This window comes from Haemaphysalis longicornis, unplaced genomic scaffold, assembly GCF_048455015.1.
Source record: "Haemaphysalis longicornis isolate Haplotype H1 unplaced genomic scaffold, Haemaphysalis longicornis Haplotype H1 scaffold_7, whole genome shotgun sequence".
NCBI lineage: Eukaryota > Metazoa > Arthropoda > Arachnida > Ixodida > Ixodidae > Haemaphysalis > Haemaphysalis longicornis.
The window spans coordinates 137,656,268-137,683,836 of record NW_027526422.1 but is presented as its reverse complement, the minus strand read 5'-3'; the positions used below and the strand labels follow the sequence as shown (position 1 = coordinate 137,683,836).

General features: G+C 45.1%; 1 protein-coding gene across 1 annotated transcript in view; it reads right to left on the bottom strand.

Moving 5' to 3' along the window:
- LOC144146570 (uncharacterized) overlaps positions 1 to 27,569 on the bottom strand; it is a 207,561-nt gene that overhangs the window by 50,927 nt on the left and 129,065 nt on the right. The window contains exon 9 of the mRNA XM_077678513.1: positions 23,459 to 23,615. Within this exon, the coding sequence (XP_077534639.1) occupies positions 23,459 to 23,615 (157 nt within the window). The remainder of the gene's footprint in view (positions 1 to 23,458; positions 23,616 to 27,569) is intronic.

Below are 27,569 nucleotides of genomic sequence, written 5' to 3'. Positions count from 1 at the left end.
CATCATGCTGGATTGACTGCGCTTTTTAATTGCATACTGGCCCCTGGACCACTCGCAGGCAATTTTCTAGGCTCTGAATCAGTTTCCCTACATTTTAGCGCTTGTTGCAGGGCGCTTGGTTTGTCCGGTATTTCTAATGACGGTCGTGGGCACGTGGCTGCCGGTACCAATCAGTGCCTTTGTCGTGTTTTGTTTGGGTTGCGTGCTTGTCGTCAGCCTCAGCTCTTATCTCCATGACGCTGTGTATCTGGCGCTCGTAGTTTCTGTACTTGTGTGGCATTGTAGGCTTTCCGGTAAAATCGCTCTTTCTATTTTGGTCTATGACAGCATCCGTGAAACATTCAGCAGCCTGCATTTTTTCTTTGGGAGCCCCCACAGTTGATTTTACTAGCCATTTATCGACTTTTGCTAATCAGTGAGTGGTCAGTGTGGTGAACAAACGGACACTCAGGAGCGCACCACGTACAGCGGTGAGGTCGCTTAGGGTGACCGTCGGTACTATCAGAGCATGCTAACGTTGGCTCATCGAAACATCACGCAGACGCAGGGCGGGTCGAGTCAGAATTTGCCTTCAGCGCGCGCGTCGCGTCATCGCAGCGTTGGTTCGTCTTCTGCAATGTTGCGCGTCATCTGCTAATGATGTCTCGTTCGAACCTCGAATTCTCGATCCTTGTATGAACCTGCCTAATAAAAATCACCAAGTTGCTTTTACATCGGTAATTGAATCTATGCGGTAGTGCGAAAGGTAACTTCAAGCTCTCTATTTATTTTTTCTAAAACATTACGCCCACGTGTTCATTCGGGTTCAGTTGCAATAAATTACAAAAAATAAAATGCTGCTAAAATGAATGTCGTCCTTTCATGCAGTCTGCTTGAAGCAACCTGACCACTTGCAATATGACGAACCGATTGCAATGCTTTCAAGCTAATGAACGAATAACTGCTCACTCAGGACCATTTATTAGCCGATTCCAGTTTCCAGTTATTTATAGAGCGGCTGATTTCTCCACCTCCATAAGCAAGATGAAGTTAGCAGACGACGCTGACACGCTCCGATGACGCGATGCGCGCTCTGAAAGCATAGCCTCACTCGACGCGCACAGCACATTCGTGTTACTTCACGCATCCCATGGTGGGCTGTTGTGATAGTACCTGCTGCCGCGTGCTCCAGTGTTGACTCTAAGCGCGCTCACCGCTGTACTTTAGGCATCATTTAAACGCTTGTTCGACGGAGTAGTGAACGAAAGAACATTTGACTCCATCGTCTGCCACCCACGACAGAATATGCTCTAAAACGTGTCTCTCCGGGAGTACAGGGTTGGGCTGAGACAAGTGATTAACCTATACGTGCAGGGATCTATGCTTTCACTTGACTGACTGGTGACTGTGCCGAACAATGATGACGGTTGAACGTCGGCAACGTTTTTCAGAGCCAGCGTAAGAGACACAGACCTGTTGTGTGGCACCTACATGGCAAAATGGTTCTGCACTTAATACGATGCCAGCGTTCAAAAGCGGCAGTGTCGTGCTCCATTCTCAAGACTGCAATTTATTGTTTAACCCTTCAAGATATCTTTGGTCTTTGTTTGCGGATATTTGGCAATAAAGCAATTTCCACTGCGCGAATCCTGTGGCACCACAAGCGTTACAAACACAGAGTTGTTTTTGTGGAGTCGATATAAATGACCTAACGCCAGTACAGAATGAGTCAGTTATCAGTTATCTGACCGAGTCCGCCGACACTGCTGCAAACTTCAGCCACGCAGATAGCCTAGAGACACCCTACCAAAACAAAAGTAACCCCCTCGTTAAACTTCGCAGGAGAAGTTACACATGTTTGGGCCTCTTGCATGGTCGGCCTTGCTGGCCTTCTGAAAAGAGGCCACCATGGTTAGAAGTTAGTACTTTTCCACTTAAACCACACTACAGGTCCTCTTTCGAGGCTGAGGCATCAGTAGGCGGCCGCAACAATTTGTTAGAACGATTTGCTCTTTCAAAATAAAAATCAAATTTTAATCCACCTCTGAGAGTTGAACCACAGCGCAAACGACGGGACAAAGGACGAATGCAAGAGGAAACACGAAGCCCTTTCCTTTTGCTTTTGTCCTTTGTGTTGTCGTTCGCGCTTTTGGTCAGCATGCATCACCAACTCGTCCAAGTTTCACCTCTGAGAGGTCAGCTGGCCAGCTTGAATGATTCAGGAGGATATCACGCGATACCGGGGCTTCATTTGTGTTAGTAAAGGACACTGTTATACCACGGTGAGGTGCTGGTACGTTGAGCGAGACAGAGCGAAGTTCTACCAACGAAAAGTAACCAAACAGCCCCCGTGTTCCCGTCACGGCTGCCGACGTTTAGCGCTACCCTAAGTAGCATTAAGAAGCGCTATATAGATAACCCGAAGTCTGCAGTAGTAGGTTGTGGGAACGGATGGCTGTAAAGCTTACATCCAAAACACTACAGCACATAGTCTCTTTCGCGATAACATGGTGTATGTTCTGTTGTGGGTGTTTATGTAGCGCACCTGCATGCGCTGAATCTCAGTTTCATGCGCCGATCCCTCGAGGCTCCAGATACCGGAGCCTGCGCCATATTGGGCTCCAATCTCCTGCTCCGGTCTTCTTTTAAAGCACCGACGCGGCGGGCTGCCCAGCAAGAGGCAAAGCACCGTTTCGCCACACCATCCCCACGCACAAAAGAGCCCTAAGGGTTAAAGAACATTGTTGAACGGCACCCGGCTCTCAAACAAGGTAGTGTAAGGCACAAGCAGAATCATCGCAGGTTTGGTTGCGCCAGAGCGCCCGGCCCAAATTCGTAACACGGGGCGACGCGCCGACAGCGGTGCCGGTTCACGCCTCGACCAAACCAGACAAAACTGCCCGCTGCCGACAGGCCCAAACTTGCATCGCTGGAACGTCGCCTCTCCTTTTTCCGTCGTGGTGGCTCGGCAGAATCATGCATCGGGGGAAGGACCGGCCACCGACATGCCGCTACTTCGCTGGAGGCGGTTTCGCTGAGACGGCGTCGCCTTCCCTTTCCCCGTCGGGGCGGCTCAGCTTACGCAACCGCTTCGCCTCCATTCATCGGATTTCACTCTTCGGCCAGCGACAGTGCTGATTGGAGCGATTTAAACTTGTGTTGGCCGCAACGGACTTCCGGGGGTATAAAATCTCGCCCGGAGGCTCTAACCGATGGCACTTTTAGAACGCACCGAGTGGACAGGTGTTGTCGCCTTTGTGCGAGCTATATAATGCCTTTGTTAACCTTGTACATACTGTATATAAATGTTGCTTCAACTTTTCGCCGACTCAAGACCTTCAGCGCTCTGCTCTACGCTGCGTCGATAGCGGACGGAGCAAGGCAACGTGGCTACACCGGTTACTGTGCTCGGTCATGGTCAGTCGCTACATTGGTGTCTGCGGTGGGGTGCCCATTCCCAACATCTGTAACAGTGTTGGGAAGGCCCGTCCCAATAGTGGATGGCAGCTGCAGCATCGAAAGGCAACGATACTACCTAGTGTTTTAAGTGCTGAATGTTCGCTCTCAGTTCACCAGACTTCTCTAGCACAGGTTATCGTAGCTTAGAGAAGGGCTGTGTGAAGCACTGTGTGCAGCTTTGAATGTTTCAAGCCTAGACAAAGTGTTCTGAAACCAAAGCTAGTGCCGAGAGTGTAAACAAAGCACTGTAGGGAATTACTTGCTCGTGCCTTACTAGTAGGTGATAGTATCGGAAGGGCAAGATAATTCTCACATGGGCAAGCAGCAAGAGGATAGTGCAAACGATAGAGGACCATAAAGTAAATGTACTCATGGAAATTTGCGAGGAGCTAGGCCTGGACTTGGGCCATGCGAAACAGAAGCATGCTATCCTTGAGATCATGCCGAAGGAGAACCTGACGGCTGAGGAAGTCAATCAGGCCAGGGATGAAGTCAAAGAGCGCGTGAGCGCGAGGAGGTGAAACAGTGCCTTGAGTGCGAAGAGGCGGAAAGAAAGGAACGAAGGGACGAAGCCGAAAGGCAGGACCGAAGTGAGCAAGTCGAAAGGCAGCTTCATTTGAAGCGGTATGAGTTGAGGCTCCGGCGGTGCTCCCTGGAGTGCAGCGTGACTTCTGCAACAGTTCAGGCGAGCTGTCTGAGAATTCGGGACCAACCTCTGCCGTTTGTTGTTCAGAGGTCAGGGCCGCAAGACGGAGCGTCCCAGAGCAAACGCGAAGCGAGCTCAATCGTATTCTTGGACACACAAACTAGCCAGGAAAACGAGAACCGGGCATAGGCAGAGGACCCCCGTCGAAAGAACGATTTCGAAACGCCCAAACAGTCAGTGAGTAGTGGCCAGTGCATGTCACTTACGAGATCGCAAGCGCGGAAGCTCACAGAAACTTCACTCGTCCCCAGTGAGCGAGACGCAAAAGGACGCCGGCCAGCGCAGCCCGAGCTACGAGACGACGGAAAGCGCTCGTGGTAGCCTAGTCACGACGCCAGCGGGTGAATTGGGTTCTATCAAACCCTTCGGCGGAGAAACCCAGCTGGCCGAGCCGGACGAGGCAAACAGTACCTTGTTCCAGGTCTCCGATCAGCTGTTGCGCGAAAACGAGTTCAGGTTCGAAGGGCTGCCTAGAAAGAAATCCAGTGACCTCGTATCGAACGACACTAACATAGAAAGCACCGCCATCTCGGAGAGCAAAGGGGTAACTAAACGAGATAACGCCCTTTCTGAGACGTCCGATAGACGGCCGTACGAGTTCGCTGTTCGCGTTCATGTGTCGGCGTGGGCTTCAACGATCTCAGCAGAATGCTCAGAATCGGGGGCGGCCTCGGAGACGGCTTCCAACCGGAGCGCACACAGTGCGCGCGATAACGAGGTTTCGCGAAAGAGTGTAAAGTGCGAGGTAAGCCAGACGAAGCCGCACGAGCTCCCGGAAACAGAAGGCGTTCCTTCGGGTGTGAGCTCTAGCTTGGGCGATGCTGTGGCAAAGCCTGCGAACGGGACACAAAAGACGCTCGAGAAACAAAGGCAGTGCGGCGAGCGGTTCGAGAGCTCTGGCGGTAGCTTAAGCGAGCCGCCAAGGCCTAAGCGGTAGACGTCATCACCATTGGCAGGGAAACCCATCTGGCGGCGCCTTGCGAGGCAAATTTGATGTTTTGCCCAGTTCTCGATGGCTTGCCTGAAATCAAGGTTGGACACTTTCACCTCCATTCCAACCCAGTGGACCGGAAGTACTCAGGGCGAAAACTCAGAGCTCTCTGCTTTCAGCGAAAACACGATTGGGAGGCATGCGTGCCTGTCGCCATGTTGACCTTGAAGTCAGCTCCGCACGAGATTACGGTCGTTTGCCCTGCGAAGCTTGTATATGAGGGGGAAAGAAAACGCCCTTCATATGATGAGCCGAGCTGAGGGCAAAGAGCTAGTTCTAATGCTGGGTTCGTTTCCCTGTTAGGAGAATTAGGTCTCAAAAGCGAGCCGTATTGCTTCTCGAAACTAATGGAGCACGTGCTTCGTGGCCTGTTTGAGTACGCACCCGCTTACCTCGCCGATGTCGCCATCTTTTCTAACACATGGAAGGAGCACGTACAGCACTTACAAGTCGTGCTGAGCAAGCTCAAAGAGGCCTCCTAACAGTCAAACCATTGAAGTGTCACCTTGGTTGCGCCGAAGTGGTGTACTTAGGGCATGCAGTGGGGCGCGGCCAATGCTGGCTGTCGGAATTCAAAGTAGCCGCGGTAGTCAACTATCGCCGACCAACCATTAAGTCTGAGATAAGGGTTTTTGGGTTGGGCTGGATATTACCACCATTATGTGAAAGATTAGTCCCCACTTGCTAGTCCTTTAACTGACGCCCTTAAAAAGACTGAAGACTGAGCCAGTAAAGGTCGAATGGGACGCAAACAAGGAGAATGTGTTTCAAACGCTTAAAGGAGCCTTAAACGGGGAGCCAGTTCTAATGGCCCCGCCTTTTCAATGGGTTTCGTGCTTCAGTGCGATGCGAGCGATCGTGGCGTGGGAGCCGTGCTATGCCAGATTTCTAATTAAGCCGGAAGCTTATCTGCAGAGAAGAGGCGAACAGTACAACCGAAAAGGAATGTGGCTGCGTCGTGTGGGCAGTGCAGAAGTTTCCGCGCTATGTAGCCTGTTCCCAGCTTGTGGCAAAATCTGATCATTGCCCGCTAACCTGGCTAAATAGCATGTCGACTAAAAGCCGTCGTTTGCAAAGGTGGAGTATGATACTACAGCAGAACAATCTTGTCGTTCGCTACAATAAAGGAAAGTTGAACGCTAACGGCGACGCACTAAGCCGTGCGTTCTAAGTAATGCTGCCTTCGTCCTCCCTGGATCTTCGTCTCTTGAACAGTTTTTTGCTTAGCAGGTGTATGGGAGCAAAATTCTTGCCTTGATTTGTTGCCTCAGTTGATTATTTCCGCAGCGCGTGATGATTTCAAGTAATCAACGTCACGTACAATCATGTCATGCGGTGTGTCAGGTTTGACGCATAGTGTGAGCTCTTATTTTAAGAGGCTTCCGTCCCGCATGGTTCTCTTGGTGCAGAGGGTCCAAACTGGGGATGGACACTTATCTAGGGGAGTTTATTATGTTTTGGAGTGTAGTGTTCTTATGGAGGACAGAGGGTGGTTGTACAAAAGAGAAGCGAACACTGACCATGAATAAAAATATATTTGACGTTTCGGAACAACATACGGGTTCCGAAAAGGCAGTGAACAAGGAACTTGCATGTGGTTCCGAAACGTAAACTATAATTTTATTCATGGTCAGTGTTCCCTTTTCTTTTGTACGTTCTCATGCCTGACCACACGACATTACGCCGAATTCTGGATTAGAGTGTGGTTGCTTGCGCTGGGTGTTGCCTGTTCTCGGTCGGTTCTTTGCAAGCTGCAGAACGATTAGCCACCGGTTCTGAGAAACGAAACCGTGAGAGGCGGGCGAAGCTAGTCGAGACACCTGGGCAGCACAGCAGATGAACCTGTGATCCGGACCTGGCAGGTAGTATCTGTTCGTGGGAGGAGCTAGGTCCGCCCTTTTTCCTGGAGCAGTGGAGGTGAACCTGGATGGGCATAGCAAACGAGCGTGCCCGGCATCCCTGCCACCTGGCAGGGCGAAGAGGGAATGGAGAAGCAGGTGGAGGATGGCGAGGACGCCGTCGCCGCAGCGATAAGTGCGCGCGACGAAGCAAGGTGACGTGCGCGCAGAGCCGTGTGTGATAGAGTAGGACGAACATCCAACTGTGGTAGCTCGTACAGCGGCGACACTTAAACAACGCCGTGAAGCAAAAAAAGAGGAGACCTGCTACTGCTGTGTCCAGCTTCGCTACCTTTAAGTCTTACGCGTTAGTGTGAGCTTCCTTCATTTGTGCTGTAGCCACTGCATGGAGGTCGTGTTAGGGGGCTCTCACCTTGGACGCCGGGTGGTCGCCGGGGGGCCTCGCACACGTGCGCTCGGGGTTTCCTGAATCGGCCGACAGATTTGCGTCGGCCAAAACCACGCTGCGGCTAAACTTCCGGTTCGGCACCGTCTTGGCAGCCTTAAAACGCTTCTGATAAAGCTGGTGTACAAGTGATAGATTGGTTGGGTCGCAGGCCAAGCAACGCGTTGTGAACGGGGGCCTGACAGGTGGCGGCTGTAGGTATGAAGCACATGCATAGGTTAAGCATACAAAGAAAACGGTGGAAGCCATTTGCGATAGTAGCCCCAGAATAGTTTTGTACGGCCAAGTGGTGATCAGACACGGGTCTGCTCACTTCTGAAGATATTTGATAACCGAAGAAGGTAACGATGGGGAGCCGAGCATGCTATTCTTGTCAATGATTATGCCGCTGCTGGCGCTGGCACTGTTCATTGAGAGAGAGCATTAGAATGTCCTCTATGCAGACGAGTAATAAATCTAGGCCTCGAAGAACGTTGTCAATGAAGCGTTGAAATATGTGTCCCGCGTTATGGAGGCCGAAGATTATGAAAGGGGAGTCGAATGAGCCCAAGGGCGTGAGCATTGGAGTCTTTTAGACGTTATCCCGATTGAAATCAATTTAAGTGTCGGCCTTTAGTAGATAAGCAATTGGGAAGACGGTGCTCGTGTGTAAGTGGGGTCAAAAGTGCTGTATGTGACGGACGGGGTTCCTGTCTCAGGTGATGCTGGCGTTGAAGATGGGGTGTACTCCGCAATGTCGCCTGCCCCACGGCTTCTTTTGCACCAAATGGAGCGCTAAGGGGAAGGGTCCCTCTAAGCAGCGGGCGACTCATTCGGGATGAGTTTCTTCCAACTCGGCTTGAGTAAACCGCAGGTGGTCTGGAGCTAGGCGTCAGGTCAATGATACTTTAATGGTACGGATCAAAGGGGCCAATGGTACTTTATTCATTTGCAACTGAAACTCCGTTATCCTCCATAGTTCGGTGGTCGTACTATAGCTCGACGAGAAGAAACCTGCTGTGACATCGCTAAGTCGGTCGTGTCTACAGTCGGATAAGAGATTGCAATTCCCCAAGAATACAAACCCGATGATTAACTCTGGTACGCCGGCGATACCAAAATGCCAAGACATTTGCAGCATAGGTTTTCGAGAGGGATGTTAGGCGGAGCAAGCCGTAGCTGTAATGTTCCAGGAGTCCCCACATTTAGCTGAAATGGATGACATGTACTTCTGTCGTGCAGAAAGGCTTGTGCAGAGCAGCAGATGACCGAACCGCAGTCGACGAAGAATTTGTGCTTATTGACTAAGTCGGTGACCAAAATGCGACGGGCTGCAGGTTTACAGCTGGGGGTCATCTCTGTTGGCTGGCGTTGCTGTTTTAATGCGGGTTGGCTGAACAGGGTGGTTGACCTTTCCGGACCCTGTTCCCGAAGCAATGATGGGAGTACCACGGACCGTTGTCATTGCATTGTGATGAGGTCTCGGCTGCATGAGCCGTTGCTGGAATTTGGGTGTGGGCGTTGATTGAGGTGCCTTAGAATCGAGTTCAGAATACGGTGAACGGGTTCGGGGGGTGGCTGGGGGCCGCCGATGGCATGCGTGGTTGTTGGCGGCAATCACAGAGAGACTTGACGCCTCCGCCCGCCAGCTCGGCTAGTTGGTCTAGCGGTGGATTGAACTCAACCTGGAGGATGGCCTGTGCCAGGGGCTGTAGTAGGGGCTGGAGCCAGGGAAATCGGAGCACGGAATCATCGACACGCGAGTTCTCGGGGGGGGGGGGGGGAGGGCGGGTGAGGGGGGGTATACAGAAGGCGCCGAACTAGGACGTGTTGGCGTTGCCGTGCTCTCGTACGGCAGTAGTTGACGAATTTTCTGGTCTTCCAAAAGGCGAAATGATCAGATCTTTTCCGCCCTTAAATGCAGGAAATTGTCCTTAGACGGAGCAATCGCGTAGTGGGAGTCGAGGTGGACGACCAGTTGTTTATAGTGCGTCCTGCCCAGGGTGATACATGCCGGGCACACTGGTGCAGTGATTAAACGCCATATTGGATGGGCTGTTGCTGTTCACTGACAGTATTTATGTTGTGGCACCCTGAGGACCATATGATATTAGAGAAGGCAGTGATAACAAACAGAAGTAGGGCATTACGCGATACAATGTTTTACACTTGCTTGACCCTAGTATCGGAGTGTTTTTAAAATATACGGTGATCCTGGATTTCGGCCGCAAGCTCGGGAAGATGGCTGCATGCAATGAATGTGCGAGGTGTGTACACCTAAAAATTATTATTAGTTTGGCATGGTGCCTCACATTTTTGTGCACATGATATGAATTAGCTGTAGTGAGGAAATGAGTCTATAACGCTGGAATGAATGGTTAAATGTTTTATAAAATAGGCTGAGGCGAAACATTTTGCGTCGAGATCCCAAAGGTTGCCGGCTAGCACAAGATCTTATTTATGTTATTCTTGTGGTTCAATTATGTTATTAAGTACAAAACGAACTCAGTTGTTTCGAATAATTAATAATGAATGTATTAGCTAAGTTTGTTAAGGGCTTCCACGGAGGCGGCGTATTCCAATGTAGGTCGAATTGGTGCTTGATATCAAATGATTTTTTCTTAGGAATGGGCTTTAGCAAATTTATAGCCGAAATAACCCGACATCCCATTCGCATTAATAATTAGTCTCTCCATAAATTTTGCAATTGTAATAATCGCAATATAAAGAAGAATTATTGCAATTATTATTCAATAAAACATTGAATTTTTACTCATAATTAGTCTGCTTCCTTAGAAGTAACAGGTGGTATTCCGCAAAGGTCGGTAATGGGTCCTCTACTTGTTCCTATATTTAATAACGATTGGGTTAAACTCTCGCCGATTAAATTTTTTGCCGGTGATTGCTTAATAACAAAATTTTTAACCCCTCTGAAGTTCCCAATCCTCAAAAGAACCTTAAGAGCATTACTAATTCTTGCGATAACCGGCGTATGCAATCAAGCATTTCGAAGTGCAAAAGTAGGCGAATACTTCACCGGACTGATTACCCAAATGCTTGCATGTATTTCCTCGATAACATTCTCCTGCTGTCTGGTAATAGTTACAAGCACCTAGGGTTTTACATCTGTAATGGCCTTTCTTGGAATACCACGATATAAGGGTTTATAGACAATGCTAACGCATGCTGGGCTACTTACACCGCAACTTTTCATCCGTTTCTTCATCCCTTACACTAACACTGTACAAAACACTTGTTCATTCTAAATTAAAGTACACATGGGCATAACAGGATCCTGATGAATTCACACTCAGCCTTCGTCCGAAATCAATTGAAGATTCAGCAACTCGCTACACCTTTTCTTCGTTCACGTACTTGCAGTGTTACGTGGGTAAAAAACAGCAGAAATCTCGGACCATGCACCGCAGCGTAAATGTTCCCTGTTTATTTAAAAACTATTTATCAACAAACCCACCTTACCAAGGTTTGAGGAAGGGCTTCTCAACCTTAGATCATATTCACACTATTCAGAGTATAATGCACCACTGTGTATGGCATTCACATATTCTGAAAAGGCATTTGACTCAGTGACCTCTTCAACATTAATAAACGCGTTACGTGATCACAGCATCCACGAGGGAGATATTGCGCTATCGAAAGATATATACGGCGACAGTACGGGAAGTACCCGGCTCCATCGCAAAACCCGTAAGTTGCCTATGCAAAAAGGGGTCCGACAAAGGGCCACAATATTGCCATAATTATTTACAGCCTGTCTGGAGGGTGTGTTCAGAAAGCTCAGGTGGAGGAAAACCGGAGGCCGCATCAATGGGGCTATCTATCTATCAGCTATCTAAGGTTTGCAGACGGCATTTTCTTGTTCAGTCATAGCAGGCAGGATGTGTAGCGCATGCTTTGCCAATTGTTCTCGGCAAGTGTGATTGCAGGCTTGAAAATAAACACTGAAAAATCCAAGATAATGTCGAGTCAGTACCACGCCAAGATACATCATTTCCACATAGGCAATAAAATCTTGCAAACAGTCACATAATACATATATCTTGGGAAAGGCATAGCTGCTGATCCAAACCATGAACGGGAAAATACCCGCAGAATAAGCATGGGTGGGCTGCGTTTGTTATGAACTCCGACATACTTACTGGTACGCTTGCTCTGCCACTCAAAAAGGTTGTATTTAATCACTGCGTTCTTCCAGTAATGACGTACGGGGCAGAAAGTTGGGGTCTCACGAAACGACTTAAAAAAAAACATATCGCACAACGGGCCATGGAATGCCGAATGCTAGGGGTCGGGTTGAGGGAAAGGAAAACAACCGTACGTATTAGAGAACAAACCAAGGCGGAGGACAGTCTAGTTCAAATTAAGCGAAGGAAATGTGGATGGGATGGTCACGTAGTGCCAATGAGGGACAGCAGGTGGACCTTCAGTTTGACGGAATGGCTGCCAATTGACCCCAAACGCATTAGGGGTCAGCCGAGAACTCGTTTGCGAGATGAGCTACGAAAATTTGGAGGGAAAACGTGGACTCAGCTAGCCCTCGATAGGCGTGGCTGAAAATCTTTGGGAAAGGCTTTCGTCCTGCAGTGGACACGTGCTGGCTTATGATCTCTCAGTATTCCGTCTGCCACCCTGGTGGCCCAATGGCTGTCATTTCGCCAAACCTCTTAGTCAGCCCTAGTTCATTTCTTTTTCTTCCTTTGAAATATGATTGGTTCTATCCTAGGTTGTTGTCTAATGCTACCTTGCTCTACTCTAGCTAACTTCTAATATTCTTCTTTCCATGGCCCGTTCAGCCGACGTAAATTTGTTTCAGAATTCTTAGTGCACCGCCAAGATTCAGGTTTATGTTTAATCCCCGAGTGGGCGCATTCGTTGCACAATCTTCTTTTAAGTGGTACGCTCTGCTTACTTTTCATTATTCGAGAGTGTCGGCCGAGTTAATCCGAGCCCATGCTTATCATGCGCCGAATTTCCTTCTCGTGATTGCGGTTAGGTGTGGTAACCTGACGGAGAGAGATATTTTGTTTTACTTGCTCTAGCGTTTCGTTACACAGGCTCAATAGGGGGATTTCACATCATTATTCGCCACGACTTTAGATTTATTCGTATTTATCTTTAGTATTTCGCCTTTTCTGAGGGTTTGCAGCTCTTCAGGCGGTTTTTTTTCAGGTGCTATGCAGAGTCACTTAGCAAGACAATGTCGTCTGCGAAGGTAAACTTGCTCAACTATTCTCCGTTTATCCGTCAGGATGTCTTCCCAGTCAACTTTCCTGAGCACGGCCACCTGACAAATTGTGAAATATTATGACCAGATAGTATTTTCGGATCAGGAATTTGTCGCGTTTCTTGTGAAGGATTAAAGTTCTTGCACATACTTTATACATGTCTGCCAAGAGCCTAATGTGGGCCTCCTCAAATTGTCACAGCACAACTTCATTGCTCATCGAGTTAAGCGCTTCTGTGTAGTCTATTAGGTCAAGTAAAAGGTTTCACATACTATGCGGATTTTCTTGTCACTAGAAGTAAGCTTTCCTAAGCCCAGTCTTCTTACTCGGTTGATAACATTCTAGGCAGTTACTTATTCGATTAACTATTACTTTGGTAAGCAGGCTTGTACACAAACGAGAGCAGGCTGATAAGTGTGTAGTTCTTTAATAGCCATGCAGACAAAACACAAGTACGTTTTATTCGAAAAATTGCCTCGTTAGAATCAAACTTACACCACTTTTAAAGTAATCTTTGCTCAAATAAGCTACATCATTAAGAAAAAAAGGAAATGGCAATGCGACCCACTAGCTCATTTCAAGCATCAGAAGCTATGATGTCATATGTGGCATCTCTGCGATTGGCTGAGGCAGGCAAAAGCAAACGCAAATTAGGCAGTGGTTGCAAGCTTACCGAACGAGTTATTTGCGCCTAAATTCAAAGCACATTCTTTTTCTAGCACTAAGAATGGAAGGAAAAACAGAGGAAGTTACGAAAGTTCACGTGAACATAAATAACGATGCGTACTGCTGTTTGTACTGACGCACTATGCTTGTTTTAGCTGCACAGCACTGCGCCGCTCCGGGGTTGCCTCAGACAACACTGGCCGACTGGCTGTGGTGCGTTACGTGACCATCGCTCTCGAGCGAACACCATGTTTCCCGAAACGATTTTTTTCTAACTTAACAAAGACAAGGCAGGTACAAATACGGTCAAAAATAAAGCAATGAAAAAAACGGCCAATCGCGGTATGGTAGCGCCATACAGTTTGACTAACGGAGAACAAGGCTCCGCCATCGGGTGCAAAGCGGTTCTTGTAGTGTCATTGCGGACGTCCCGAAAACACGATTTAGTGGGAGAAGCAAACTTTTTACCTAAAACAATTAATTCCTTGGTGAAAAGGATCGTTTCTTTCTGGACAAGCGCTGAGGCGCTGTAAAACACAAAATATATGGAATAAAGAAACTTGTCTTTTGTCTGCATGGTCTCGTTAAGGTTTTCGGTGTCCCCCCTATTGCGAATCGCAGTTATGTTTCCGTCTTTCCAGGCTATGGACATTTTGCAGTCTTTAAATGGTGCAGGAAGCTCCTCCTCCTCCTCCTATCTCCTCCCGCTTTTAAATGACTTATGCTTATGCCATCGTCTTCGGCAGCGTTCGGCACTTCTATGCCCTTCAACGTCTTTTCAACTTCGTCTTTGGTTATTAGTGGGACTTTGGTTATTACGGCCATGCTGGACAGCTTTTACAAGGATCACGCTGTCCGATTTTGCTCACAGGCACAAGATGTTTTCGCACCTTACGTTGGTCTTTCAGCAGTGCCCCTTGTATAATAAATTTAGAGCCGTGCGATGTCTGCGACATGATTGTTTGAAAAGAAGACGCCTCGTCTCCCTCGTGCCCGTCATCATCATGATGATCATGTTAGATTAAAGCACGCATCAGAACGGGTGACTGCGGCTCGTCTCTTTCTCTACAATTTGGTGCAAGAAACCCGGGACCAAGGGACCTCCGGAGATAAGCCACTCCGACCGGAATTGTCTGACTACCTTCGACCGCTTTCTCACCTCTGGGGAATAGAAATGAAGCCGCCGTTCCAGCGAACCCGTTGAGAAAGGTTGGCCAGCTAAAGAAGAAGAACCGAGCCGGACCCATTCATACTGCATCACATTTGGCGACTTGTGAATTCTGCCTTCGTGGCTGCGTGACTGCCGCTACTATGGCGCCGACTTCTGCCCCATGAGTGGGAATCCAGCCATATTGACGTCTGTGACGCTGGGCTGGAACATAAGGGCCCTCATCGAAAGACGGCGGATCGTGCGAGAGCGACTAAAACTTGTTATCGGCAAGGTTGAAGACTTTCTCCTCATCGAGCAACCACCTATACGTGAGTTGACTGATCTTTTAAAAACTTTGACTTACCAAAACGATTGCTTGGAAAATATTAACCGGGAAATAGAAAATATCGTGGAGATTGAAAAGCTCGGAACGGATATGTTTGACGCCTTTGATTTTGAAGGCAGGGTAATATCGGCGAAAGTTCAACTGGAAATGAAGATCACCCACGCCAAAACTAACCGACAAGCTCGCATAGCGTCCGTCAAAACCCTAATTTGGTCAAACCTCCGACAGCACCGAAAGGGTGAAGATATAGATGGGAAACATATGGAAACACCGAATGAAACGAGCAAAGTTGGCCCCCCAAATCCCAGATGCCACTACAATTCAGCATTATATTTGCAAAGTATATTGCCAATGGAGAACGGCCGTCCGGGGTGCTGTGCCGCAAATCCTTCATACCATCTAACGGCCGATAACTGCTCAGAGTAAAGTGAAAATCTTTTGAAAAGAGACAGACTAAAGCAAACAAAAAACGTCGTTGACGACTGGACCGTTGGGTATCAGACAGCAAGAATCATAAATGTGGCAGTTAATGTATCCGACCACAAGAAATTGCGTGAAACAGATAGCCGCAGGTCATCTCAAGGGCAAGAGAAAAAGACACCACGTTTCTGGAGCGTCCGCACATGTTTATGTTCCCTATATCTATATATCTACGTAATAGATATATCTATATATCTACCCTATATATCTACGTAAAAATCAGCAAATGGCGTTGACCACTTATGTTATCGGCACGCTGCCCCCCTCACTGAATGTTACCTGGGGATGACGAGTTCTTAGGTTCGTTGCGGCTCAAAAAACCACCTACCGTATTGAACGCCTCGGCGTCTCCACCTTTTTCAAGGGATTAGGTCTTTGCTTTATCTTAAGTAACTGTGCGTGCAGGGCACAAATATTTGTCGTGAATTTGTGCAGAGAAACTTGAAAATGTCGACACGGTAACAATAATTCTCTCACCGCACCGTGATAAGGGACATGACGACGTAATGTCCCTTCCGGGGGAATAATGGTGCTTGATTTCAATTATGCAGGTATTTCATAAAACAGCGTGCATTGTTAGAACCAGCAGATGACGTTTTACCTTAAAGTGCACCTTTGCTCTGTGATGTATTGCTCCCGAAATGTCTAGTGATGTCATTCTTCATTACACTTACTGGCAGTGCTCATGATACTTGACGTTGGAATTTTTTTTCTCCTATTGCAAGCGTGTTTACTATTGCCACATCTTGTTCATTATGAAAGTAAACTGTATCAAATTTGGCATCTTCCTGCAGAAGCCGGTTGAAGCATTATTTATATTATTATTATTATTATTATTATTATTTATATGTTTTTTATCAGAATGTGCGAGGTCTTCGAACTAAGGCGACTGAATTTTTTGGTAATGTTCTGGCATCTTGCTTTCCGTTAATAGCTATATCTGAAACTTGGTTGTGCCCTGATATTCTATGCACTGATTATTTTCCTCAAAATTACCATGTATATCGTAATGATCGTGCCTTAATGGGATGCAAACAAAAGGGGGGCGGTGTACTTCGCGCAGTTAACAAATCTCTCCCGTGTGTGCTACGTAGCGATATTGAAAACGCAGGTGAGTCTTTATGGGTCGAAATTCATATCTCTAAAACTGAAAAACTTCTAGTTGGTGTTTTTTACGTTCCTCCTGATGTAGTTCCTGACGCGTTCAATAAGTTAGTCTCCTCCACTGAACAGGTGCTCACTACTCATTGCGACCTCAAAATCCTCCTCCTTGGAGATTTTAACGCTCCTGGCGTTCAGTGGAGCCACATCACCTGTTCCCACTACAACCACCACTTTCAGCAGAAGGGTAATAGGTTACTAGATTTTTCGTCTTTCCCTTCTATGGCACAGCGTAATCACATAAAAAACTGCAATGGAAACATTCTGGACCTGTGCTTTTCAAACTTCGATGGCGTTAGTGTGTCGCGCTCTTTTTGTGCTTTAGTAATACCCGACAAATATCATCCTCCTGTTTCTATTTCCTGTTGCCTTCCTACAATACTCCACCGTTCTGTAATTTCAAGCAATGCGTAACCTCGCTACGCGTTCGCCCGGGGAGATTACGTTGGGCTGTATGGCTACTTTTCTGCTGCCCCTTGGTCAACAGTCATTGACCTCTCTGATGTCAATGAACAAGTTGACCGTTTTACTGAGATTGTGCTTTTGGGTATGAAGAAATACATCCCGCAAAATTTACCAAAGAAGTTCAAGTTCCCACACTGGTTTTCTTCTGAATTGCGGGATGCCCTGAAACTCGAAGAACGTGCGCACAGAAAGATGAAGCGCTCTGGTGCAAATCAGTTCGCTCAGGAGTTCCGGCGCCTACGTGCCCTATGCAAAATATTGCACAAGCGTGATCATGCTTTGTACCTGGCGTCAGTTGAAGCTAAAGCAACTCATCAGCCGAGAGCCTTCTGGAAGTACATTCATTTTAGATGTAGTACAACGGAAGAATCTATTTGTCTTCTGGATTCCAACGGCGATGAGGTTGCAGATGCGGCCGACTGCTTTGCTCGTCAGTTTTCCTCCTTGTTTGGGCTTAGCGGTGGTAGTGATGACGGCAGCGTCTCTTGTCACCAGGACGGTAACTCCGCTTGTTTCCAATTGGATGAGAACATCGTGCGGGCCAGCATCAAGCGGCTAAAACCCTCGTTGTCTTCTGGCCCAGATAGTATTCCTGCTGCAATTCTAAAAACGTATACAAATATATTCGTTCCTGTGTTCACCTCAATATTTATTAACTGTCTCCGCTCTGGCACGTACCCTCGCTCATGGAAAATTTCTCGTGTATTCCCTGTTTTCAAGTCAGGCCCAAAAACTGATCCCATGGACTATACGCCAGTGTCGCTCCTTTGTTCTGCCTCTGAAATATTCGAGTTATCTCTTCATACGGTCTTGTCTTTCTCACTTAAACACGTCCTCATTCCTAATCAACATGGTTTCATGCGTGGTCGCTCAACTTCCACAAACCTCGCATGCTTCATGGAGCAGGCTGTCCCAGCAGTCGTTGGTAGAAGCCAGCTTGATGCGGTCTACTGTGACATGAGCAAGGCCTTTGATGTAGTCAACCACTCGTTATTGCTTACCAAGCTCATTCTGTTAGATGTTCACGCTTCTTTAGTGGGTCTTATGCGTTGCTACCTCCAGGAGCGATATTGCTATGTAAGTGTTAACGGTCAAACATCATTTAGGTACAAAGAAACAAGTGTTGTACCCCAGGGCTCCGTTCTGGGCCCCCTTCTTTTTTACATTTTCATTAACGATGTTGCTTCTGCCATTCAAAATTCATCTTTTTTGTTGTATGCTGATGATATGAAAATCTTCAGAGAAGTGCGTAATGTTGAGGACTTTAATTCTGCTCAGGCTGATATCGTGTCATTCCATCGTTGGTGCACCAAAAACGACTTAATTTTAGACCCCTCAAAAACTAAAGTTGTTTCCTATAGTACGAAAACTCAACAGCGGCAATACTCCTATAAAATAGCAAGCACTGCACGGCCGAGGGTGACCGAAATTCGGGTCTTGTGAGTACTATTTGATTCTTCTCTGACTTTCTCTTCCCACGTTACACAAATTACCGGACGCTCTCTTCGATGTCTGGGTGCTGTTTGCAGGTATTCTAGAGAGTTTAAAATTCCTCTTCGTTTCTTAAAGTTGTATTCAGCTCTGTGCTTACCTCTTCTCGAATACGGTTCTGTTGTTTGGAATGGAACTTGCAAGTCCAATAGTGACCGCATCGAAAGGGTTCAAAATAAGTTCCTTTCTATCTTTAGGCATCGTTTCCGTCATGTACAAGAAGACGCAAACGGCAGCATGTCTTGTCTCAAAAGTATTCCTTCCCTTTGGTGTCGACGAATGAGAGCTGACATTATCTTTCTTTATAAACTTCTTCATGGTGATATTTTGTGTGATGACTTGGTTGCACTTATCAATGCCAACTTGCCGAACAAACTTTTCCGAAGATTTCGAACGTTCAGAACAGATGCTTTAAGTAGACGACGCTCGTCCATCTGCAGAATACAATATGCATATAATGAATATTCCGATCGTCTTGATATATTCCAGAACTGTTTGTCTTTGTTCTCTAATGAATTGAAAACTGTTGTAGCTTAAGTGCCTTTATGTCATTTATGTGCCGTATTTCTGTTCCGTATTTATTTTATGCAAATCATCATCTTGCTTCTTTGTTTTTCACTTTTCCCTATTTTGTGTTGCTTGAATTTCTGTCGGTTTAAGTGTCAGTGCTTGTAACGCTGAACTTCGTTTTTCCATTTTGAAACTTCCTAAGATTTTGTTACAAAACCTTTCTTTTATGTGTATAATCTATCTCCGTCATGTTCATTGAGTATTTGCTTGTGTATTTTCAATTTTTCACGTGCCCTCAACGTTTTGCTGGCCGGGTGTTATGACTTCCAACACTAGGCTTCCTTTTTTTTTGCTGTTTTGCTTTCTGGGATCTCTGTAACTATTTTTACTTTATTGTTTCTTTCATATATATGGTTTTCTGTGTAGTGTTGTCTTGATTTTAGTTTGTTTTTATGAATGCTCGTATATGGTGTACCAGTACCAAGACCCTAGGGTTGTTCCTGGGCACCAAAAATAAAGGTTGATTGATTATTATTATTATTATTATTATTATTATTATTATTATTATTATTATTATTAAAAAGAAAAAAGAAATTATTATTATTATTATTATTATTATTAATAAGAAAAAAGAACACATTAGCCTGCTTAATTCCGATGGGGAACAGGTTGACGATGTCGTCACAAGCTTTGCTCAGTACTTTCATTCTGTCTTTCAACTGCCAGATGGTCACGACGAACGCCTATCGTTTAATAATATGTCTAATTTTAGTACACTTATGTTCGATGAAAAACTTGTCAATGATAGCCTTAAACGGATGAAACCGTCATTTTCCTGTGGTGCAGACGGAATTCCAGCAGCCCTCGTGAAGGCTTACTGCAACATTTTTGTGCCTGTCTCACCTTCCATTTATAATAACTGTTTACTTTTCGGCAAATTCCCTCGTGCATGGAAGATTGCTCGAATTTTTCCAATATTTAAGTCTGGTGATAAGTCAGCCGTTACCAACTATCGCCCAATCTCACTCCTTAGTGTCGCCTCAAAACTCTTTGAGTCAGCTCTGCACAACGTTCTTGCTGCCTGCGTCAAGAACGTTCTGATACCAAATCAGCACGGCTTTTTCTCGGGTCGATCGACGGTTACAAATCTTGCAAGCTTCATGACTCAGGCTTCGGCTGCAGTTTGTGAAAACGGCCAGTTGGACGTTATCTATTTTGACCTCAGTAAGGCGTTTGATGTAGTGAACCATAAATTATAATTAACAAGCTTACTATGTCCGGTGTTGATGCAAGCCTTGTTGCCTTATTGTCCAACTATCTCCATGACCGATCCTTTTACGTAGATGTAAACTTCAAAAGGTCTAGTGTTTACACTGCAACGAGTGGTGTACCTCAGGGTTCTGTGCTGGGTCTACTATTGTTTTCTATCTTTATCAATGATGTGTCAACAGTGTTAACAAAATCTTCATTTCTTCTCCATGCTGATGATGTCAAACTATTTAGGCACATTAGCAGTTTTCAGGACTGCTGTGCCTTGCAGAGGGATGTGTCGGAATTATCGGTCTGGTGCAGCAAAAACTGTATAATTTTAAATCCAGCTAAAACAAAGGTTGTCACGTACAGCCGGAAAACCCATCGTCTACTGTTTTCCTACAGTACAGAGGGAGCTCCTTTGCAAAGGGTTGAGGAGATTAGGGACCTCGGGGTTCTTTTCGACAGTACCCTCTCTTTTTCTTCTCATATTAGGCTCATCACCCGCCGAGCGCTCCGAAGTCTTGGAAATGTGTGTCGGATTACAAAGGAATTCTCTTCTCCAGATCCATTTCTAATGCTATACAATGCAATACGTATCCCCCACTTAGAATATGCTTCTGTTGCCTGGAACGGCATCTCCAAATCTAGTAGTGAATTAATAGAACGTGTGCAGAAGAAGTTTTTATCCATATTTAAGCACCGTCATCACAATCACAGTTTTCATCCTGATTCTGACTTACCCATAGTTACTTCCATCCCTTCGTTGACCTGCAGACGTATGCGTGCAGACCTTTCATTTCTTCACAAAATTGTTCATGGTGACCTTTCTTGCGCGGACCTGCTTAACTGTTTAGAGTTTAGTGTTCCACAGAGGCCCACCAGGTCGCATCGCCCTTTCTTGACCGCTGCGCGCAACTCCAATAATTCTCCTGTGCGCAGAATACAGAATTGCTACAACCGCTTATCTGAACGCCTTGACATCTTTCAAAGCTCCTTTACAATTTACCCTACTGCGCTGTTGAACACAGTATGTTAAACATCTATGATATCTCTGTCGTTCGTTTTTCTTTTTTTTTATTGCTGAAATTTGGTTTCTCTGCGGTTGTGTTTAACCAATATAGTTGCCTGTTTTTGAAACTGTTTACTTATCATGCTTGTCTTATCATTTGTCTCTATACTCTTGTCATTGTCTTTGTCGTCTTACTGTCAAACTTTGTTCTCTGCTTGTTGTGTATTCATTACAATAAGCTGAGCCACAAAGGCATCTTCTTTTTTCTTTTTTACCTCTACCCAGGCTCCGCCTGTGCTTTATTTCTGTAATTTTCGCTACTTCAATTTGTGTGTGTCTTGTCGCTTGTTTGTTTCTTGCAATATGTTTCTTGCATTTTGTTTTCATGTAACTATCCGTGCGCCAGCACTCAGGCCACTGGCTGTTCCTGGGCACGTAAATAAACATGATTGATTGATTGCAAGCTTCAATCCTCGTGCATGGAAAAAATGCTTCATCCTATTGCTATGGTTCTTGTACGATGCGTTTTTTCAATGTACCGTAATTTGTAGTCTCTGTTAGTCGTGTAATGTAGGTTGGATAACACTTTTAATTTTATTCTCTGTAGTATTTCGAGTTTTTTTATTCTTCTTCACTCACCCACCTTTTTACTAGCTGTTTATTTGACAGCCGCTGGTGTATTTCAATGCGGCCTGTTTTCCCCCTCTCAGTGCACCGGCACGAAGGCTTCGGCTGTTCCTGGGCACTCTAATAAAGGCTGATTGATTGATTGATTGATTATTATTATTGGTATTATTATTATTATGTTATTATTATTATTATCATTTCAAAATAACCCTAAAGGCCCTGCGGCGGAGGGTATTACATAGGGTGTACATCCAAACACAATGGTGAAACTAAATCAAAATTTCATTAAAACAAAACACAAGAACAAAAAGAGCAAGAAAAACGACAGTGCATCGCGTAACAAAAAAAACATTCGCAGAGGAAAAAAATAAAGAAAGAAAAAGAAAAAAGAGTAGTTCTGGGAGCCGCGTAGCAAAATTGATACAACGTCCCAGCACGTTTTCTAGCCTGTGGAAAGAAAATTAGCAATAAAAAGGAAAACAAAATGTACAAATGGGGCAGGTAAATGGCGTTAGGTCTGCATATTTCTGTTTAGGGCATCTGTAAATTTCGAGACATTTTTTTCCATGACAATGTGTGATGGCAGATTATTCCATTCTATTGCGGTTCGAGGTATGAATGATTGAGCAACTGCGAGTGAACGACATGTGATGCATTTGACCTTGTTCGGATGATCATGACGCAGGAAGATTACTGAAGGTTACACATGAAATCATTATGAAGAGACGCATGATAGTAAAGTTTGTGAAAGAGTGTTAAACGAGATACACAACGACGATGGAATAAGGCTTGAAACCCGGCGCGATTTTTTAATGCTGTTACACTGGTGTGACGTGAATAATCCGATAAAATGAAGCGTACAGCACGGTTTTACAGGGCTTCTAGATCAGTTATTAGGTATGCTTGATGGGGATCCGATATCGCTGAAGCGTGCTCTATTTCGGGACCTATTAGTGTTGTGTATGCTAGTTTGCGTAATTGTGCAGGAGCATGTTTCAGGTTACGTTTCAGAAAGCCAAGAGAGTGGTTTGCAGATGCGAGAATATGGTTAATGTGATCATTCCTCCTCAAGTTAGTAGTTAGGTGAACGCCAAGGTATTTGTAGGAAGCAACCTGTTCCACATGATTGTTGTTTAAGATGTAAGATACTGATTCCACGTTCAGCACAACGCGGAAGAGGACGAATTCAAACTTGTTTCTCGGGTTGATTTTTTTTCTGAAATAACAGGATAAGCACTGACTCCTTTTAAAATTTATGTCTCGTATTTTGGGCACTGATACATATGCTAGCTGAGAAAGATTTTGCTTTGATCTCACCCATTTCTGGAGAAACACGGTGCCCAATCTCATTGACGCACAATTGATTTAAGTGTTTTCATCAGAAAGAGGCTTGACAGAAATAAACCGTGCCACAATATATGACTTTAACAGACAGGCCGCACAAACCGCACAAACTGATACTCTCGTTTTTTATTTCTTACAGTTGCCCGGTGTCCCTATTTCTTATTATTTTCTTTCTTACAGCTGCCCTGCCGTTTGATCTCTGTGTGAACGTCCATACTTTTCAACAACAGCATGAAACATTTGCGTTCAGACTCACTGCAGTAAAACTTGAGAGCGTCATCACAGTCTTACCACTGCCGCAGCCGTTCGAGCTTTGGACGATCTTGAGAAAGCTGGATTGTATGTGCCACACAGTACCATCAGTGAACAGTACAGTGACGTATCCAGAAGAGTTGACCTGAAGTACTTTGCCGTATCTTTTCAGGCTTTCAGTCCTTTCCCAGGGAGTCTGAAAAGCGGAATAAGAACAGGGTTTCTTTCATTCATAGCGCGTCCAGAAATTGTTGCGTCAACACTTTAGTTGTTTCTTTATTGACAACATAAAGCACCTAGCTCATGTAATTTTTAAACACTAAGTTTTTGCACAAGTGTATATGTGTTTCTTCAATACGTTGGCATGGCACGTTCCGATGCATCACCCAATATTAGGGCGCACTAAGACACTCACTCCCGTTTACTACTTCCAAGCTAATGAAACACAAGGAAGCTGCTTTTTGTAGAACCCGCACAGACACCTCCCCTTAATCACTTGGCTGCAGCGCCTATATCGAGCGAACTACCGGACAAATCAAAATGTCTAACCACATCCAAACTTATAACGTGTAAACAGCAGCTGCGCTTGCTCACAAAAAATAAGCAACAACTTAATTTAAAATGCACCGCTCTTGTTCATTATTCATTTTCCCTGCTCGCTAGGGGATCGGAACTTACCATTTAAGCTTCGTTTGAAAAACCCGGTTTAGTGAATGCGTTCTTATAATGGCTTTATATCCTCTTTCACAACATTGTATCTGACCTAAGAAAGCTAACCTACCTGAGGGGCCGTGCGACTTCCGTTTCCCACGTCCGCTGTAAAAGCGCTCCGTCACTATGGCATATTGGTACAGGTCTTATGCGCACATTGTTCTAGCGAAAATTTAGCCCTCCGACGAACACTGAAGTATGACGCGAGATGGAGGTCAGGAATGGGGTTAATGAATATTCCCGTAGTGTTCACATCACATGATCACATGAGCGTTTATGAACGGAAAAAGCCTAATAATTGTAGGCCTTTGTCTGACCTGAACTTCCAAATCTAAATACCTCATGTAGTATGTGCTTTCAGTATGGGTGCTTGAAGCCGAGAAATTTGCAGACAGCGCCAGAACCTGGGTGAATGGGTGAAAGCCATTTTGTATCCGCCCGCCCCCTCACCCACCAGCCCTGCCTAGACCTTCTGCAGCATGTGTGCAGGAATGCTTTTGTGGTACTGTCGGCACTTACGCCGCCATAACTAAGGCCCCGGTGTGCACTAGGATTAATGATATTGAAAACATAGGCACCCATAATACCAGACAGGAGAATTTCCCCCCTCTAATGAGCTAACTAATATTTAGATCAAGTAGTTTGTCTGCTTCAATTAACACAATCTGTGGGAAATTTAAGGGGAGAAAGGCGAGGAAACTTGTCTGTAGAAAGCGAAATGACTGCCGGAAAATATTACGTATCTGTTTCCAGCCAACGGTGCAGCCACAGCGTTTTAGGATGCTAATCTTCGCAGCCTGACCAATTTATCGCACCATACAAAAATTTGCAATTGCGAAGCTGCGGCGACGCTCTCAGCATGTGAAAATATAGTAAACCAACCTGGATAATCCTTACTGTAAGGACCCATATCTTAGTGTAGGCGCGTATAAATTTGTTGCACTACCTTTCCGGCGCCTATCTTTGCACACGCCCCAAGAAAAAGCTGAGGGTCTGTGTGTCGGACCCTTCACCGATTGTCCGAACTACATCGACGTTGTGAAGATAGTTCAAATGTTATGCGAACCCGGCATTCTGTGAGAGTTTCATTATACCGAAGGGACAGAACTCCATGTGTTGTCTGACGCTCTCCACTTCCTCTTCTATGACGAAGTTTAGCCCATTTCCAGAAACGTTGAGGCGAAATAAACAAAATTTTACGAAGCCCTAAAAACTTCGAAGATTCCTTATTCCCAATCATTGCACAGCCAAGACATCAACCAAAAAGTGTCCCTTCACCGAACCTAGATTACTTTCCGTTTTGTGTTTTATTGATCAATTTTCTATCTTGTATATTTCTTTTTGTCGTTATATCACAAGAATATTACGTCTTGTGTTTTAATTTATAATGATTGTGGTTTCTTTCAGTTTGTGCTTCTGCGCGTTTGGTTTACTGTATGTGTTACTGCCCCTCCATATATAATACCCTCCAGCGAGAAGGCCTTTCGGAGTGTTCTGAATAAATTAAATAAATTAACTCTGCGGCACTCGGCTTCCCATAGCATAGCACATACGTTCATTATAAATGTCATTTAAATGTATGGCATTCACCGGAACCTCTCCGAATATGGTATTGGAACCCTTGAACGAGAGATGTTGCTGTCAATGAGCCGAAAATGCTGAACTGCGTTATCGCAACTTGATATGCCCATATTCTGTCGATACCGCAGTTTGGCTTAGCCGACCCACAACCTCAACCACTATAGAATCTCCCTATTAAATGAACACTTTTCTTTGACTGTGTGGTTTGCTACCCCAGTAGCATTGCGACTGGCTACGTAAACCAATGAACCACTCGTTCGTCAATAAGCCTGAATAGGGAAGTATCCTACCCAGCCTCTGGATTTCCTACTCAACCCTTACGCACCATTTTATCAAAGCTAGGAACGCCCTTCACATTTTAATAGGTATCATTCTTTGCCGAGTACCCAAAACCAGAACTGTGTTACTCCATGCACTTTTACAAAAATTCAGATTTCGTGAATGTTACACATTTGATCGTTGTAATACCGGAGAGAATTCGAAAAACCACAAAATAAGAAAAATTAATAGCGAAAATGTGGAACCGTGGAACGCCTAACTTCCACAAATTCAAGATTTCGAGGGAATTCCATGTGTATTCTTTAAAATATCATAAATGGAGGTAATTTGTCGTACAAAATCTTCAAAAACTTAAAAACAACAAAATAATACTGGTAAAACTGGCCAACCCTCTAACGCGCTGGATTTCTCCTTTATTCTACCGTTCTATTCTCTAGAATAGAGTACATGGAGATCATTTTTCACTGCAAATTTTTAAAATCCAGAGAACAAATAAAAAAAATGATGAAAGTGGCGAACCGTGTAACACCCTGCATTTCTACAAAAATGCAAATTTCCCCCAAGTTCCACCTTTAATTGTTATAATTGTTTAAATGAAGATATTTTCCCGATGTTTTTTTTTGAAAAACACAAAAATAAGAGAAAGAGAAAATAATAGCGAAAATATTAAACACTGCAACGCCTCGCGTTTCCAAAAAAATGCATATTTCGCTGAAGTTAGACTTATAATTGTTATTCTGGTGTTAATGCAGGTTGTTGCTGAGTCTGAATATTGAAAAACCACAAAACATGAAAAGTACGCAAAAAAGACGAAAATTGCGACCCGTGTAACGCCCTGCATTTCCACAACAACACAAATCTCGCAGAAGCTCCGCCTTTAACATTTAAAATAGTTCTGACAGAATTCTGAAAACCCCAACAGAACAAAAACAGAAAATTAGCAAAAATGAAAAATCGTGTAACGCCCTTCATCTACGTAAAAATGCAGATTGGGTGCAAGGAACACCTGTAATGGTTATAATACCATAAATAGAGATAGCTCGTCTTACAATTCTAGAAAAGCCAGAACAAAAACTTTGCTTGTAAAGAACTCACACTCTACACAAGCGGCATAGAAATGCTGGGCATTAGTAGACAATTAAGCAATTTTGGGAATTTCTGCAGATTTTTTAACAAGTATTCTATGGTTGGCCTGTAGCGTTCACGTGGTGAATGAAGTATTGAACAAGTGATGATGCAGTTTTGCATCGTAATAATGGAACTATAGATATGTGGGCGCGAGTTGCATACCGCTAAAGCTGATAAATAGTTTCAGGCTTCGAAAAATGTGCGCGAACCAAAATTGCTTCTTTGTGACAGTTACATCACTTAATAGTGCCATAACAAGACTTCGCTCTAAATTACAAGCATTCATGTAAAGTGGCTACGATACAGAGAGAACTACCATCAAATAACCATATCCTTTCGCACAAGGTGGAGGTGCCTGCAAGAATGTCCACACCTAGTCTTGTGAAGCCGAACTCAATATATCTAGAAGGCTGGTTACTTCACAAAAAAAAAACGGGTCGCAATTTTCCCT